This window comes from Chelon labrosus (genome assembly GCF_963514085.1).
Source record: "Chelon labrosus genome assembly, chromosome: 22".
NCBI classification, from domain to species: domain Eukaryota; kingdom Metazoa; phylum Chordata; class Actinopteri; order Mugiliformes; family Mugilidae; genus Chelon; species Chelon labrosus.
In genome coordinates this window covers 18,975,458-18,992,116 of record NC_140355.1, presented here as the reverse complement: position 1 = coordinate 18,992,116, position 16,659 = coordinate 18,975,458, and the positions used below count along the sequence as shown (strand labels likewise).

General features: G+C 42.4%; 2 protein-coding genes across 3 annotated transcripts; one reads left to right on the top strand and one right to left on the bottom strand.

The window, feature by feature from the left end:
• The first annotated feature begins 3,130 nt into the window (after positions 1-3,130).
• hexb (hexosaminidase B (beta polypeptide)) lies at positions 3,131-9,889 on the top strand. Of its 2 annotated transcripts, none has more exons than XM_084572535.1 (14): positions 3,131-3,448; positions 3,575-3,723; positions 4,615-4,680; positions 5,921-5,967; positions 6,052-6,162; positions 6,236-6,337; positions 6,429-6,561; positions 6,649-6,829; positions 6,928-7,014; positions 7,120-7,192; positions 8,663-8,843; positions 9,068-9,158; positions 9,244-9,348; positions 9,431-9,889. In XM_084572535.1, the coding sequence occupies exons 1-14, from the start codon at positions 3,183-3,185 to the stop codon at positions 9,492-9,494; spliced, it is 1,656 nt and encodes a 551-aa protein (XP_084428661.1). In that variant the 5' UTR covers positions 3,131-3,182; the 3' UTR covers positions 9,495-9,889. The 2 variants fall into 2 exon arrangements, with proteins under 2 accessions (XP_084428661.1, XP_084428662.1); XM_084572536.1 differs by lacking the exon at positions 8,663-8,843 and adding an exon at positions 7,604-7,778 and having other exon boundaries at positions 9,431-9,878.
• A 195-nt stretch (positions 9,890-10,084) lies between these two features.
• On the bottom strand, positions 10,085-16,525 carry gfm2 (GTP dependent ribosome recycling factor mitochondrial 2). Its single transcript, XM_084572534.1, has 20 exons — positions 16,410-16,525; positions 16,246-16,330; positions 15,643-15,688; positions 15,452-15,549; positions 15,221-15,346; positions 15,014-15,102; positions 14,824-14,912; positions 14,682-14,742; positions 14,027-14,212; positions 13,823-13,903; positions 13,583-13,731; positions 12,499-12,639; positions 12,324-12,423; positions 12,052-12,238; positions 11,876-11,952; positions 11,659-11,797; positions 11,399-11,575; positions 10,638-10,753; positions 10,373-10,555; positions 10,085-10,293 (listed from the first exon to the last, which is right to left on the bottom strand). Exons 1-20 carry the CDS (start codon positions 16,449-16,451, stop codon positions 10,165-10,167), a joined length of 2,301 nt encoding a protein of 766 aa, XP_084428660.1. The 5' UTR covers positions 16,452-16,525; the 3' UTR covers positions 10,085-10,164.
• Positions 16,526-16,659: the final 134 nt, after the last annotated feature.

Below are 16,659 nucleotides of genomic sequence, written 5' to 3'. Positions count from 1 at the left end.
ATAAACAACAAGTATGTCCTCAGTTATAGCACTGTTAGACAGCTTCCCTATCTTTTTTACACATATATTGGGTTTTAATTTTACATTTTCAAGATATACTAATTGTGTTTAATTGGTTTATTTACATCGATCAGCCACAACATTAAAACCACTGACAGGAAAAGTAAATATAGCATTAACCATCTTGTGACAATTCAATGTTCTGCTGGGAAACTGCTGGGAAACTGCTGGGAAACTGTTTGATTCATGCATTCTTGTGGATGTTACTTAGACATGTAGCACCCACTTACCCCCACCCCTTAGCAATAACACTCCTCCTCAAAAAAAACACAAAGAACAGCAACAAGACCTGGCCTCCAAATTCACTAGATCCCAAACTGATTAAGTATCTCAACCCATAGGACTCAAAGGCACCACCACTAACAACATCCTGTTACCAGACACCACAGGACACCCTCAGAAGGCCCATGTCCATTCTCTGATGAGTCACAACTGTTTTGGAGGCACAATATTAGGAAGGTGGTCATAATGTTATGCCTAATCGGTGTATATGATCACAGAGAGCTGGGTTTAGGAGAAAGAAAACTTTCATTGTGTCACATTAGTGACACCTAGTGGACAACATCTGTGTGTGCATACTGGATGTATTCTGTTCATATACAGTCATTCTAGCAGATCTGGAAAAGATTAGAGATTAATTAAATTTTAGAGTAAAATGATTAGTAAAATACATATTTTATGTTTAGTTTGCAGGCCCTTAGAGTTAAATAAGTACTTTTTACGCCCCTCTCTGTTTGTGGTTGGCTGGAGAGGCCTGTAAAAGGACCTGTTTATTTTTTGTAACTCTAATGTCTGGTCTCCATTTTATACATACATACACACATTTACATAATTAAAAGATGGAGAACTGTAGGAAGTAGGGAGGCTGATGGAAACTCATAACTCAGTAAATTCCAGTTCTTAACACTAAAGGGATCCTAACTTTTGTCTTAACTTTTTATTGGACAGGTTTATCTCCTCTTTTCTTTTTTTTTTTTCTTTCAGGAAGAATCTAATCTTCTATAATTCCATCTGTTTCATTATTAGGTTTACGTTTGTTGGGGCAGATTAATAATTAAGATCAGTCTTTGTGCCAGCACAAATCATATTGTTTTTGAGTCTGCAGCTCCCAGATTTACCACCAAAAGAGCTAAATCAGTAGGACTGTGTAAAGTCAGATAAATATTTCTCCAAAAATCTGATCTCCTCTGACACCTCTGTGCATAAATATCAATTTTAATTATTATGTTTTTGGTTGGATCTAATAAGACATGTCCTTCACTAGCATGAGGAACTCAGGTTGCACAAGACTAACAGGTAATGAGAACTAGTTTTGTCCCTTCTCCGTTAATAACTCAGTCACGAGGGGAGTCACAGATGATTAATGGTAAGAAAAGTAAAACTCGTCAGGCTGGTTGACACTCGCCTCAGTCCATCATGTCAGTTACAGAAAGTGAGGTAAACAAATACCTGTCATCTTAGCAGTCTGCACTTAGCTTCATACGCTTCACCTTTAGCTGCATACAGAGTTTGAGTCCAAGGCAATAAAGTTTAATTTATTTTACTCTGACTTGCCATTTCTTTCAGTACACTAGGAAAAATGAATGCATTTGAATGAATGCAGTCCTTACATTTAGAGGCATAAAGGAGGATTTAGTTGCAGGTTGGCCACATTTAGTTCATTATTTTTATGATAAATGACTCTGCCGATTGTCTATTGTTTGAAATGTGACTTAATAAATGTAAAAAAAATATAAAAACATCTGTTTTTCCCACCAACAGTCCAAAACATAAACAGTTTATTATCACATGAGTCACAGAATGACAAAATCTTCACATTTGTTGTAATTTGTCTTATGTTCATCACCTCATTAATTACTTTACTTACTGTGTCTACTCTAGACATAAAATACGGTGCAGATTCTGAACTTGACAGTCTCCATAATTTCAGAGGACATTACGTTGCCCTACAGTAACTTCCTTAAGCTCTACTCTGACCAAGATTACTACTTGGTAAACCCAAAGCTTAAACCGCTGTAAAATGGTTTACATTATGGGGACCCAGCAAAACAAGTTTCACATCATCACGAGTAAATTGTTCCCTGACAGCTCTGCGAACTTTCCTCTGGTTCATCCTGTTATTATGTCTCACTGTGAACCACATACACCGTCTTTTCTTTCAGACAGAACAGAAAGGATTGTGTTTCATATAATTGTTTTAGTTTATTCAGTTAACAGAATATGTTCTTGTTTTTTAAATTATTCCCAATTTGTGTAACCCCCTTACGTGTCAGCCTGAATTACTGTAATTTCAGGTACTTGCACTCGTATTGTGTATTTATTGTTTATGCCACGTTATGCATTTCAGACTTAATATATATATATACTGTGCAAAGTCTTTAAATTAAGATCTTAGTAATAATACTTTATTATAAAATAAACTGCCCAAACGTTTATTGTTGTACTGTTTGTGATGTTTTCCAGCTTCATTAATGTGAAAGTTTGCTGCTTTTATCAGATTTGCAGATTGTAAGGGTGTGGATGACAAAAATACATTAATTTTTTGTTATCAATGGCCAGCCATTTAATTAAGTATAACGTGTTAATCCACAGTTAGTTGTTGGAGTCTTAAATTAAAAATAACTATAGTTAAAAATCATAATTTGTTGATATAATATATAATAATGACAGGGCTCTGAAATGAGATTAACAAAAACACGGTGGACATGTTACAAACAGTTGTGGTTTTAAAGAAATTTTTATTTAATTTATTTGTTATTTGAAAGCGGTTACTTCCTGGTGTCTCTGCTTGTTGCCTGGCAACGTCAGCATGAGATCAGGTGACCAGTTATTTGGTTGATCTGATCTCAAAGTAAAACGTTAAAACAAATGATAAGTTATAGGGAAGATAAATTTTATGTTAATTTCCCGGAATGAAGAAACATGTAAGTACTTTAAATTATATTGTATATCGTATATGTATATTTAAGGACCGTTGACTTTTTAAACTACGGCATAGCGGTAGTATGCCTTTAAAGCTTTGTAAATTTCACTTCCGCATTGGAGGCCCCGCCCCCTCTCTCCACATAAAACGGCTGTGTCCGCGACAGGTCTTGTGACTGCTGTTGTCTGTCTTTTTTACTATGATCACCGCTGTGAAGTTTACGCTGTTCTTCCTGGCCCTCGGCGTTTGCCGGGAGCTGGAGGACAACTACGTCGACTACACCGACGAAGAAGAGCCGGAGCCGTTCGCCCAGGAGTCAAAATATGGCTCCTTGTGGCCGCTGCCGCAGAAAGTGCAGATCTCACAGATTCCATTCAAGTTAAGCGGCTCCAGGTTCAGGATTGTTGACGCACTGGACTCGTCGGCTGGTCCGAGCTGCAGCCTCCTGCAGAGCGCCTACAGGAGGTGAGTGAGGGGCTACGTTAATATTTACTGGATACGAGCAGCTTTTCTGTTTTTATATCTGACTGGGGGGGAAATCACGGCGGTGCGTTCAGGGACCAGCTTCACCTCGCCTGTTTGTCTCAACAGGTATTATGAGTACATGTTTGGCTCCGGGGCTAAAAAACAGCAGAAGAACAGGAGAGCGGGCAGCTCTGAGCTGACCGAGCTGCATGTGTGGATCACATCACCGGACTCCGAGTGTAACGGCTACCCCGAAGTGACTTCTGACGAGTCATGTGAGTCTCTCTTCCTCCTGGAAATATGAAAAGGAAAATGTTGCTTCTGCGCAGGCGCAGAATGTAGTTCACATATGCTGTTACTTCAGTTTATTTCACATATTTTACACTTTACTACATTTGCACAGCTTTAGTTTCCAGATACAAGATTATACAGATTTACAAACAAGGTCATCGCTATATGAAGTAGTTAAAATCAGTCTCTCCATTCATTAAAGTATGGGAGTAGTATGTATTTTGCTAATTTACTTGTGTATATCACCGGATTTACAACATGTACACGTCTACCGGCTCTGAGAAAGGCTCAGTCCCTAAAAGTGTGACTGTATTTTTGTGGTGGAAGACAAAAAATGTTGTTTTTTTTTATGTTGCAATATTAGTTCCTTTAGTTTAGCGTAACATGATCTGCATACTTCTGTGGAAAACATGGGTCTGATCAGAAGACAAGCTTCTGTAGAAAGGGAAGTTGCACATTGTTATCTTCAAGCCCCTGCTGATCAGTTAATATTCACCAGTTGTTTATTCCGGTTTATGTACAGTTTAAGATGAAACCTAAAAGACCTGATGATACAGAGTGGTGAAAGTGTCTGGGGTTCATTAATATTATTATTTTACATGGATGTTTTTAAGATGTCACATTAAAAAAACAAAAAGAAAACCATGATCTAATGAACTGCAGCTCATTTCTTTTTTCCTTTATATTAAACCAGATATTCCTAACCATCTCCACAGTGGATCCCTTACACTTTTCTGATAATACTCTTATTTGAATAGATACGCAGGTGCATTTGAATGTAACAAGGTACTTTTTTACCTTGTTTTACTGGTACATGCTCATACTCGTGACGTGCTCGTGACAATGTGTTTGACAACACACCTTTGTGTCTGCAGACGAGCTGTCGGTGGATCAACCGGTTGCCATCCTGAAAGCACCAACAGTCTGGGGAGCCCTGCATGGTAAGATTTATGTTTCTTCCTCCCGCTATTGCACATAGTTCTTTGTGTATTTTCTTTTAAGTCAATCTTTTATCTTATGAAATGGCAAAAAAAAAAAAAGTTTTCTAGCCATGTCTAATACACTGCCTGGCCAAAAAAAATAAAAAGTCGTCTCGCACTCTAATATTTCGTTGGACCTCTTTTAGCTTTGATTACAGCACTCATTCCCTGTGGCATTGTTTCCATAAGCTTCTGCAACGTCACCAGATGTATTTCCATCCAGTGTTTCATTAATTCTTCAGCAAGATCTTGTATTGATGATGGGAGAGTGTGATCCCAAAGATTCTCAATGGGGTTAAGGTCTGGACTCTGTGGTTAAACACAGCCCTGAGTTCTACTGTAGTTTCTCTTCGATTTGATTTAAGTTATCGCCGATCACGATCAGTCAGGATTGTTTTCTGGCCACATTTCTTCCTGGAAGACGATGGTCCCCCACTGTCCTTCCAGTTTTTAATAATGCGTTGGACATTTCTTAACCCAGTTTTAGTAGTTTCTACAATCTCTGCTTGATGCATGCCAATGATTTGACCCTTCTCAAACAGACTAACATCTTTACCACGACCACAGGATGTGCCACAAGAAATGAGAAGCTACTCATTGCATCAGTTGGGGTTAAATAACTTGTTGCCAGCTGAAAGATAATCACCCATGCAGTAATTATCCAATAGGAGGCTCCTACTTATATGCTCAGTGAAATCCAGGTGGCGACTTTTTTTTTTGGCCAGGCAGTATAAAGCCTGTAAAGCTCTTTAATTAACATCTAATTGGTCCAATCAGTAAAGAAATAATACTGTAGAGTATGAGAACGGTTGTGTCTTTATGTGACGTTCATGTGTTGGACTATGTCTTGGTTGGGAGCGGTTTCTTCCTTCCGTTCTTAGCTAACAGTTGCCTGGCTGTAGATCTTCTCATCTAAGCAAAAATGCAAACAAAAGAGTGTTTCAAACCTTCTTTTAATCGGATATTAATCACAGCTGTTTTTCAGTTGATCATATACTTTATTGGCTAACCTTGTAAACATTTTATCTTTGCATACATTTGCATTTGTCACATGCATTCAAAAGGCGCAGTATAGATAAAACGCTGGCGCTGCAAACTCCTCGTCAGCCCCTGCGAGATAAAATCGTCGTGTTGCTCAAGTTTATGCCGTCATTAAACCTTCCTTCAACCCTTACCGCGTGTTTGCTTTAATCATGTTCAGGTCTGGAAACCTTCAGCCAGTTGGTGTATGAAGACGAGTACGGGACTGTAAGTACAGGACGCTGTGAACGTTTCCACGTCCTTGCTTCTAATTCTAATCTGAACCGGGTTTTAACTTCTCTCTCTTTTCAGAAATGCATCAACGCGACGTCCGTCAGTGACTTTCCCAGGTTTGCGCACAGAGGCATCTTACTGGACAGCTCTCGGCATTTTCTCCCCATCAAAGTCCTCCTGGCTAACCTGGTCAGTAGCGTCCTTCTGCAGTTTTATAATTTAATTTAATTTACTGTATAAATAAATGTTTACATTCCTGCAGGAAACGATGGCGATGAACAAATTCAACGTCTTCCACTGGCACATCGTCGACGACCCGTCCTTCCCGTACCTGAGCCGAACGTTCCCGCAGCTGAGCCAGCAGGTCTCTAAGAAGGACGCTTGATGATGGGAGTTTTTCTGTCCTAGGGTGCGGTACTAGTTCTCACAATCCACCTCATTAAACTGTCCCACAGGGATCGTATCAGCCGTACACCCACGTGTACACGCCTGCCGACGTGAAGATGGTGATCGAGTTCGCCCGCCTGAGGGGGATTCGCGTCGTTCCAGAGTTCGACACTCCGGGACACACGCAGTCTTGGGGAAAGGGTGAGTTTTGCGGGTGTTGATGGCGACGAACTCTCAAAGCTTTTTTTTATTTTTATTTTTTTTAATCAAAGTGTTTTCCTCCCTCAGGACAAAAAGATCTCCTCACGCCTTGTTACTCCGGCTCCAAACCCAACGGCGTCTTCGGACCGGTGAACCCCATCCTGAACTCCACCTACCAATTCATGACTCAGCTGTTCGAGGAGATCAGCAGCGTGTTCCCCGACGCCTACATCCATCTGGGAGGCGATGAGGTGGACTTCACGTGCTGGTGAGACCCCACCCTCCACCCCCCACTCTTCAGGATCAAATATGAGACAACAGAATAAATAAGATGCTGATTTTGTCCCCCCTCCCTCCTCCTTGCAGGAAGTCCAACCCGGACATTCAGGCGTTCATGAAACAGCAAGGCTTTGGAGATGACTACAGAAAACTGGAATCCTACTACATCCAGAGGTATCTTTCTCATTTAAAAATTAAATCCTCACCCAAAAGCAAAACAGTTAAATAGATTCTGTATTTTAACACCTTTATTTATTTAATTTTTTTTTTACCTGCTAGACTCTTGAATATTGTCGCTGCTACCAATAAGGGTTACTTGATCTGGCAAGAGGTCTTTGACAATGGAGTTAAGGTAAGATTTTCTATGCTAACGTACGATGTTCATGTATTTTTTGAAAGTTAAGCACCATGTATGGGTCATTTTTTTTTGTTTTTCACTCTGTTATTAAAGGAAAAGGTGGAAGTATTTGCTTTCTTGCTTAAAGTTGGATGAAAATGTCAGTGCCACTCTCGTCTAAATGCTAACGCCTGCAGCCAGAAGATAACCCAGTGAAACCACATCTTCTGTGATTTAATCAACATGAGATGTATTAATTAGACTCGACGAGACTTGCTGCTCACGCTAGCTTCATATTTAACACCCGGACGACGAGATGTGCTGCGGTATTCTCATCCGGCCACCTCGGCAAGAAAGCAAAAATCCGCAACCTTTCCTTTAGCCGCCTCACTTCAAGTACTTTAGCTTGGCTTCTGACGATTGCAGCTGAAGCCAGACACGGTAGTGCATGTGTGGATTGGTGGCGGGAGTAATGAGGAGATGGGCAATGTGACGGCAGCCGGATACACCACCATCCTCTCCGCCCCATGGTACCTAGATTATATTAGCTACGGACAGGACTGGCAGAAGTACTACAAGGTTGAGCCGCTCAACTTCAACGGTCAGTTTTTCCACAAGAACTGTGTGTCTCATGTCCAATCAATTTAAAATTAGAGGTTGATTTTGTTCAACAGGTTTATGATGGAAAACTGCACAGCTGTGACAATGATTATGTTCACGTAGATAAACACGAGAAAAATCCTTGTTGTTCTTCCATTTGATGAAGTTTGAAGTGATCAGGATTTTTTTTCCCGACCGCATTTCTTCTCCACTATCCTTCCAGTTTTTAATAATGCGTTGGACAGTTCTTAACCCAATTTTAGTAGCTGTTTGAGACGGGTCAAATCATTGGCATGCATCAAGCAGAGAAAACATCTGACCATCTAATCTTTTCCAAAACCACAGGATCTTTCAACATGGTTGTTTAAGAAATGAGAAGCTACTCATTGCATCAGTTGGGGTTACATAACTTGTTGTCAGCTGAAAGATAATCACCCATGCAGTAATTACGCAACAGGACGCCCCTACCTATTTGCTTAGTTAAATCCAGGTGGAGACTTTTTTTGTTTTTGGCCATGCAGTTTATTTACTGAGGTCAGTCAGACGTCGAGCTAAAACATGGGGCAGTGTGGTTGGTGGTTTCACGCGTTGTTTCCGTCCTGGTGTATTTATTTCACCAGTAAATCCTAAAATAACATTAGTGTCCCGGGTTCAAATCCACCAGCCGGGTCCTCCGTAAACGAATATGAAAGGACGCTTCTCTAAAATCCAGATTATGTGGCGTATGCTCCGTAGATGATTTAAAAAAAAAAAAAAAAAAAAAAAAAAGCAACACAAGCAGAAGGAAAAACAAAAACAAAAAAAAGAACGGCCTCAGTGTCTGTGATCTGTTTGTGTCGCTGATGCTCATCCCTCCGTGTGCTGCTGTATGTGTGCTGTGTGTAGCTGAAACCAGACACAATTATCCACGTTTGGAAAGGAAACCAGGAGCAATACCAGAGCGAGATGGCGAGCGTTACGGCGTCAGGGTACCAGACCCTGCTGTCCACTCCCTGGTACCTGAACCGTATCTCCTACGGCCAGGACTGGAGGGGCGTTTACAAGGTCGACCCGCAGGACTTTCAGGGTTTGTGTGTGCATGATGAATGGTTGACACTTTTTTTTAACCTCACGGCCTTGGCTCAGGGTTTATTTGACTCTTGACCAGATCTTAGTAGAGTTGTCGCTCCTGTGTAAATACCTGTAAGCCTGTTGAATAAAAAACATAAATTCTAATTCATTTAAATTGAACATATTCATCGCTCTAGTCCAGTTGAATCCTCCCTGACCTCGCCTAACGTTTTAAAACAGGAACTGAAGCACAGAAGAAGCTTGTGATTGGTGGAGAAGCCTGTTTGTGGGGAGAGTATGTGGATGCTACTAACCTCACACCCAGGCTCTGGTAAGTTTAATTTCATTCCTTAATTAATTAATAAATAAATAAAAAGTTTAAACCCCAACGCATCTAATGGCAGATCTTCTTTCAGGCCTCGTGCCAGCGCCGTGGCAGAGCGTCTGTGGAGCGCCAAAGACGTGACCGACATCAGCGACGCCTACACCAGACTGTCGGCGCACCGCTGTCGGATGGTGGCGTGAGTATTAGACGCCTCTTTGCTACCGTTTATTTAACAGAGTCGCCCTCTCCGTCGACTAAACCGTCTTCTCCTGTGTAAGGCGCGGGATCCCCGCCGAGCCGCTGTTCACCAGCTCCTGTCCACGTGAGTACAGAGGCTTCTGAGGACGACCGACCGAACAAACAACCGGCCGGGGAACAGAACAGAAAGGGAATCAAATCAATACACAATCAACTCCATGTCTGAAATTGAAACCTTGTGGGGATGTCGCTGTACTTGATGAACTCTGAAACACTTTTTAAGACCGCTCCCTCAAACTCTTTTTCACGTTTTAATGTCATAAAACACTGCATTTATGATTGCACCTTTTTTTTTTTTTTATTATGAATGTTTCTATAATTGTGAATAAAATAGATGACATTTAAGTTGCCGTGCTGATGTTTCATGATTTAAGAAGGTAAGTTGGTGCACATTTATATTTTGTATTTGCAGCTGACATTCAAACTACACGAACAGGATTTAATTTATGTCCTGGGAAGATCCGGTCTAGGGCCCCGTTCACACCGAGCGTCTCCATTGATCTCACTTCTGCGCTCTTAATGCACTTCCTGTTTCTAGTCCGCTGAAAATTTAAATAAGAGGAAGAACAGAAAGGGAACAAATGAGAGCTGAGGTCACGTTTGTTGTTGCCTGTCAAGTAGGCGGCCCTTCAATGTGGTTCAGGACACTCGTATGTCAATGTGTCTTGGTGCGTTCACGTCCCCCATGCCGCAGCATGCCTGGTGGCTTTTTTTCAGACTGGCTTTTGGTTCCGAAAGTGCTGAGCACAGAGGATCACAGCAGACCGGCCATCCGTTTAACGAGGGTGTTCTGCTCCTGAGGGTTCATGGCCTCGTAGGTGTCGAGCTCCAGGGAGAAGGTGGCATTTCCGGACGTCAGCGTTCGCAGCTTGGTGGAATAACCCTGAACAAGAAGACGTTTTTAAAATCATTCTAGTCTGAAGAAGAAGAAGAAGAAAAGTTTAAATTGAGCGTCCCCTCACCATCATTTCAGCCAGAGGCACGATCGCCAGCAGCACCTTGTCGTCGTGCCGACTCTGGATGTCCCTGACCGTTCCCCGTCTCTGGGCCAGGTCGCCCAGCACCGAGCTGAGGTGCTCCTCTCCGACGGTGACCTCCAGCGACATGACCGGCTCCAGGACCTGCCCTCCCGCCAGCCTCAGGGCCTGCGGAGGAAATAAAAAAAGAAAAAAGCAGCTGTGGCTTTTTTGGAGTCTGCGGGTTCGACGTTAACGGGCAGCGGTTTACCTTCAGCATGCAGCGAGACACGCAGGCGGACACCATGGCGGGAGACGTCCCCGGTTCCATGCCAATGCTCTGGATCAGCGCAGACACGCCTTGTAAAGGGTAACCTAGCAGTGGACCTGGAGGAGGAAGCAAACGTATTTATCAGAAGTGTGTTTAGGAATAAAGTCTGGTGCAAAACAGGTTTTTATTTTGTTTCTATGGCTGACTTTTATTTTTGTTGCTCAATAAAAACAGTTTTATAGTTTTAAGCTTCTGTTTATCTTCTCTAATGTGTGTCATTCAGATTAGTGTGTGTGACTGAACTGTCGTCATGTGATACTTTGTTCTCTCTTTATCTCTGTGACCCAAATCTATATACATCGATCAGCCACAACATTAAAACCAGCAGGATGCAGCCTGACACAGATACACACACAAAAACACTTCAGGAACAACTAAAAAAAACATGAAGAACAGCACAAGGTGTTGACCTGGCCTCCAAATTCACTAGATCCCAAACTGATCAAGTATCTGTGGGATGATCCACAGAGGCCCCTCCCCTCAAAGACCCCCCCCCCAACTAATGTCCATTCTCTGATGAGTCACAACTGTTTTGGAGGCACAAGGGAGACCTACACAATATTAGGAAGGTGGTCATAACGTTACGCCTGATTCTTTTCCCTGTCGTTTATAGACATGAATATTTAATGTGACCAGGAAATATCTAGTTTCTTTATTAGAGGCTTTAAGAAAGTAACGTAAAGAGTTTAAGTCAGTGTTACCTTGCAGGTATGAGCTGCGTGCTCCGTTGTTCACTGCATCTTTCAGTTCTGGTGACAGCCGTCCCTCTAATTCTTCCGCGAAGGCTACTTCACACGAAGCCCCCGCATCCGCAGGTCTGACGGCCAGCTCCACCGTCACAACATGCCTCCTCTCCCCCACCGTCCGGTCCAGTGTGTCTAAATGATGAAGCGTGTTAACTCAGGAGCAGAGATTTGGACAGGAACGTCCCAGCGTACATGTTTAAGGGTCGGCGTCGCACCTGTAGCGGAGGCCTCGTGGAGGATGGTCTCTCTGTAAGCCACCTGCAGGGGTCCGAGGTAAGTCTCGATGCCGTACTCCCTCCTGATCCGATCGTGGATGATCTCGATGTGCAGCTCTCCCATCCCGCACAAGATGGTCTGAGGAGTGAAGGTGAGTTTAGCCGACGTCAATCTGCTGGACGCTCTGATAGAAGTTAATCTGATGATAGTCATTACCTGACCAGAATCAGGGTCAACTCTGACTTTGAGGCTGGGGTCTTCTCTCTGGAGGCAGTTGAGCGCATTTTCAAGATCTTTCAGGAAGGGGGGAAAAATAAAAATATAAGTGAGAGACCACAGGGCTGCTGGTGAGCAGTAGCAATGTTCATGCATGTCTTTAATATGTGACTGACCAGCCTGTTTGGCCATGGAGGGGGGCTCTATGGTGCAGAAGAAGACGGGATCGGGGACCTCCACTCCTGAGAGGATGACGCCGGGATGTTCTCCGCTCGTCTTCCTTGATCCAGCGTCCTCTTGAGCTCGACGGGCTGCAGCTGCTGCCGACGCCTTGGATGAGACGATGGTGTCTCCTGTGACGGTCTGAAGGAAAAGAAGCAGAAGAAAAATGTTTTAAGGGGAGAAAATTAAATCAAGCCAAACGTTAATATGGTGCATTATACTCCACCTGCTTCAGTCCAACGGTTAGTGCGATGTTTCCCGCTGTGATGGAGGGGATTTCCACGTGCTGATCTGCAAACGGCACCAGCAGCCTGCTCATCCTCTCACTGCAAACACAAACAGTTTGTTAGTCTGCGGCGCCGCGGACGCGCTGATGGTCGGAGGTTAGTGAGTCAACGTACGAGCTGTTCCTGTTGATGTTATGGACGGCCGTCTGCGGTTTCAGAGTACCAGAGTAGATCCTAAGAAACACCAGAGGACCGCGCTGCTTGTCATGGAGAACTTTAAAGGCCAGAGCACATAAGTCGTCTTTGTACCAGCGTCTGTTGGACGATGGACGGGGAGAAAAAAAAGATATTTACTAATCAGTTTTACAAACCTATTAACAATAAGTTAATTTAACTATGGAAATTCAGCTCATTGAGACCGTCCTTCATTTACTGTCTATTTGATTTACAGCGATCAGCCACAACATTATGACCACTGACAGGAGAAGTAAATAACATTGACCACTTTAGGAACAACTCAAAAAAACATGAAGAACAGCACAAGGTGTTGACCTGGCCTCCAAATTCACTAGATCCCAAACTGATCAAGTATCTGTGGGATGATCCACAGAGGCCCCTCCCCTCAAAGCCCCCCCCCCCCCACTAACAAATCCTGTTGCCAGACACCACAGGACACCCTCAGAAGGCCCATCTCCATTCTCTGATGAGTCACAACTGTTTTGGAGGCACAAGGGAGACCTACACAATATTAGGAAGGTGGTCATAATGTTATGCCTGATCGGTGTATATGACTTTTATTGTGTCACATTAGTGACACCTAGTGGACAATATCTATCTGTGCATACTGGATTTATTCATACAGTCATTCTGGCAGATCTGGAAAACATGAGATTAATTTGATTTTAAGTTTTTTAAGTAAAATTATTAAAAATGGGCAGTGAAATTCTATTTTATGTTTAGTTAGAGTTCAGTACTAAGGAAGTATTATAAATACTATTAGGGAGGTGGTCATAATGTTATGCCTGATCAGAGTGTATGTTTTCCACTGCAAAATAAAACTTTCTCCAAATCTGGCCAATAATCTGAATAATATTTAACAGTCCAGCAGACTGTCCTCCTTTAAAGGAAGTGCTTCGTGGCCGTGGTGGTTCTGTAAAGCAAACTAAAAAAGTGTGAAAGTGAAAGAGAAATATGACCTGAAATAACACGGTCTACTGTGATATTTGGATCACGGGTCAGACATAAAGAGTTCACTCACACCAGGTCATGGTGTCGTTCGTTGGGAGCAGGCAGGTAGGCGGTGACGGCATCCAGAAGAGGCTGGACACCTTTGTTTTTCAAAGAGCTCCCGCAGAGCACGGGGACGCCTTTACGGGCCAGAGTCACCCGCCGCACGGCCTCTTGTAGCTGAGGACACGTTAAATGAACACTGTTAATTCACAAGTTAGAGTGCTGCTTTCCAGAGTTATGCTGTGGTGCATTGCAGTGGAATATTTACTTTGATGGAGGGGACAGCATCAAAGTTGTCGCTGAAATCTGTGAGCAACAGTTCTGCAAACTCGTCGTCCAGATCAGCAACCTGTGAGTCAGAGCAGAATATCAACCCAGGCAAAAAAACAATCTGGAACACCTTAAAATGTCATTATTTAAAACTCATCATCGTGCATCGCCGGTGTAAATGGGAATGTTGTGACCTCAATACCTGCTCTATTAAAGCCGTCCTGGCCTCGCTGACCGTCTGCAGGAGCTCTGGATCATCAGACCGCTCCAGATTTTTGATTTCAAACGTTCGTCCGTCGTCTCCGAGGGACCTGATCTTCCAAATCAGCTTCTGGTTCGTTAACAAGTCGACCACGCCTGTGAAGTTCTTACCACAGCCGACGGGAATCTGTGAAACGGGAGAGAAGTAAAATACACAGTGTACACATGTGTAGTTTGGTTTTCAATTACAAATTATTTTCTAAAATAATATATTTTTTAATTTAAGGAAACGCCACAGATTCACAGGACTTTAGGAGTGTTACTACAAAAAAAAAAGATGTGTAAAGAGGGATCAGTGCAAAATCTGATGAAATGAAAACTGTCTGTGGCCAGGATGCATTGTGGGTAAGGTAGGCTGCAGGTTTTGGCATGGAATGCATGAATTAAAAAGAGGATATCTCTAGTTTTCAAGGTTTTTGACTGATTTTAATACTTCTTTTAAAATAATTAAAAAAAAAAAATGTCCATCATATAATGATAAGTCACATTATTAAATCAGCTGCCTGATATTATGTACATCCCACTGTGGGATAAATAAAAGGATGTAATAGTTACCCTCCATCAACAGATATTATCTTATTTTAATTGTGCCTTACCTGCAGGAGGACTGGATTGGCTTTCAACTTCTGTCTTATGCTCTCAATGGAGAAACTTAAGCTGTGAGGGACAAAATAAAGTAAACTTTTTAGTTTTATAAAAGCAAAGTAAACTAAAACTAGTTTTATTCACGTAACTCACTCTGCTGCAGGCTTATCCATCTTATTCAGGAAACAAACGCAGGGGACGTGGTGCTTCTCTGCTTGTCTCCACACGGTTAGAGTCTGAGCCTGGTGGCGTTTTGAAGGCAACAGAAGCGTTGAGTTAAATAGAAAAGAAACTGATTTGTGAATGGTAAAAAAAAAGAAAAAGAAAAAGGGAGCTAGCTGACCTCGACGCCGGCGGACGCATCAAACACTGCAACAGCCCCGTCCAGGACACGAAGAGCCCGCTCCACCTCCAGGGTGAAGTCCACGTGTCCTGTAAGCACGCAGTCGCATTTCATGTCTTGATCAGAGGAAGACTAAAAAGAAGAATAATGATAAGACGCCCAAGAGAGCAGAGCCAGCCTACCTGCTGGACAGAGAAATTGTTTTACCTGGAGTGTCTATAAGGTTAATTCTGTGACTCTTCCAATCAAACGTGACTGCTGCTGACTGTATGGTGATGCCACGCTCCCTCTCTTGAGCCATAAAATCTGTGACTGTATCCCCATCGTCCACATCTAAAAGCGGCAGAGACAGAGGCAAACGCGACAGACATAAATAAACATAAATAAACTGTCACGGGAAATAAAAACAATGTTTACGCATCATTTTTTCATACACACCTCCTAACGCCCTCGTATAGCCAGAATAATAAAGCATCCTCTCCGTGGTTGTGGTCTTCCCTGCGTCAATGTGGGCCATGATGCCGATGTTTCTGATCCTGTAGGCGGAAGACGCGGATTAAAACTGATCCTGAAACAAAACTGGATCTGCGGAGGATGTTATGAAACAGCTGCACGAGGCAGTGACTTACTTGGATATGTCAGGGTTGACCAGAGCCCGCAGTGATTTGACATCGTCTGTGACAGAAAACATGGAGCAGGGAAGTAGAACTGACTTCTTTAGTAGTTTGAATTATTTACAATGTAAGAAATAGTCACAGCCAGGCAATTTCTCAAAAGAGCACATGTCATTCTTAGTCTTGGAAACGGCAACAGAAAGAGTTTTAAGTCTTATGTTATATACTTCATTTGCAGATGTTTGGATCTGATTTGTTTTTCTCAAACAGACTTCTGTGCTCAGGAAGAAATTTAAATATTAAAATCTACATTTTCATGTCAGCAAAGGGAAGCTCCCCTGAGGATGAAGATCATTTGTTCAAAAGCCAGCTACTAAATGGTGCAGCTTATTGTTTAATGAGCAGAAACAACAGAACTAGAACTTATAGAACATTTGGTATTCATGATCAGGAATGAAGATGATTAAAAGATTTATTTTTTTGAAAAAAATGGAAAAAATATACAATTTTTGTGGGGTTTTTGAAGAGGACACTTTAGCCTCTTAAGTAACAACGTAACTATTTTCAAACAGGGTATGAGGATTGATAAATAAATAAATAAATAAATAAATAACGTACCTGGAAGGAAGCCATAATGTCTCCTAGCATGACAGCCCAGTCTACATCTGCAGCCCCGCAGCCCTGCAGTTAATAAATACTTCCCCTGCGGACGACAAACCTTGTCATGAAGTCAGCATGAAACTAACACAATTCATCACGATTAGGGAAAAATGATATCTTACCCAAATCATCCCCCTAAACGTCCGCAAGGCTGTAACAGACATCTCTAACGTCTGTTTATCTTCCAACCTCCTCTCTAACAGTCAAAGCTTGAGCCATGCTGGACTGAAGACTGGACGCAGACTCGGAAAAAAATACAGATAAATGTAAACTTAAACTTATAAGAAAATTATCTACGACCGAAAACATTTAAACGCCTTATACAACTGATTCATTTCTGAATGTGTCCAAAGTCACGTTACAAAGTCCAGC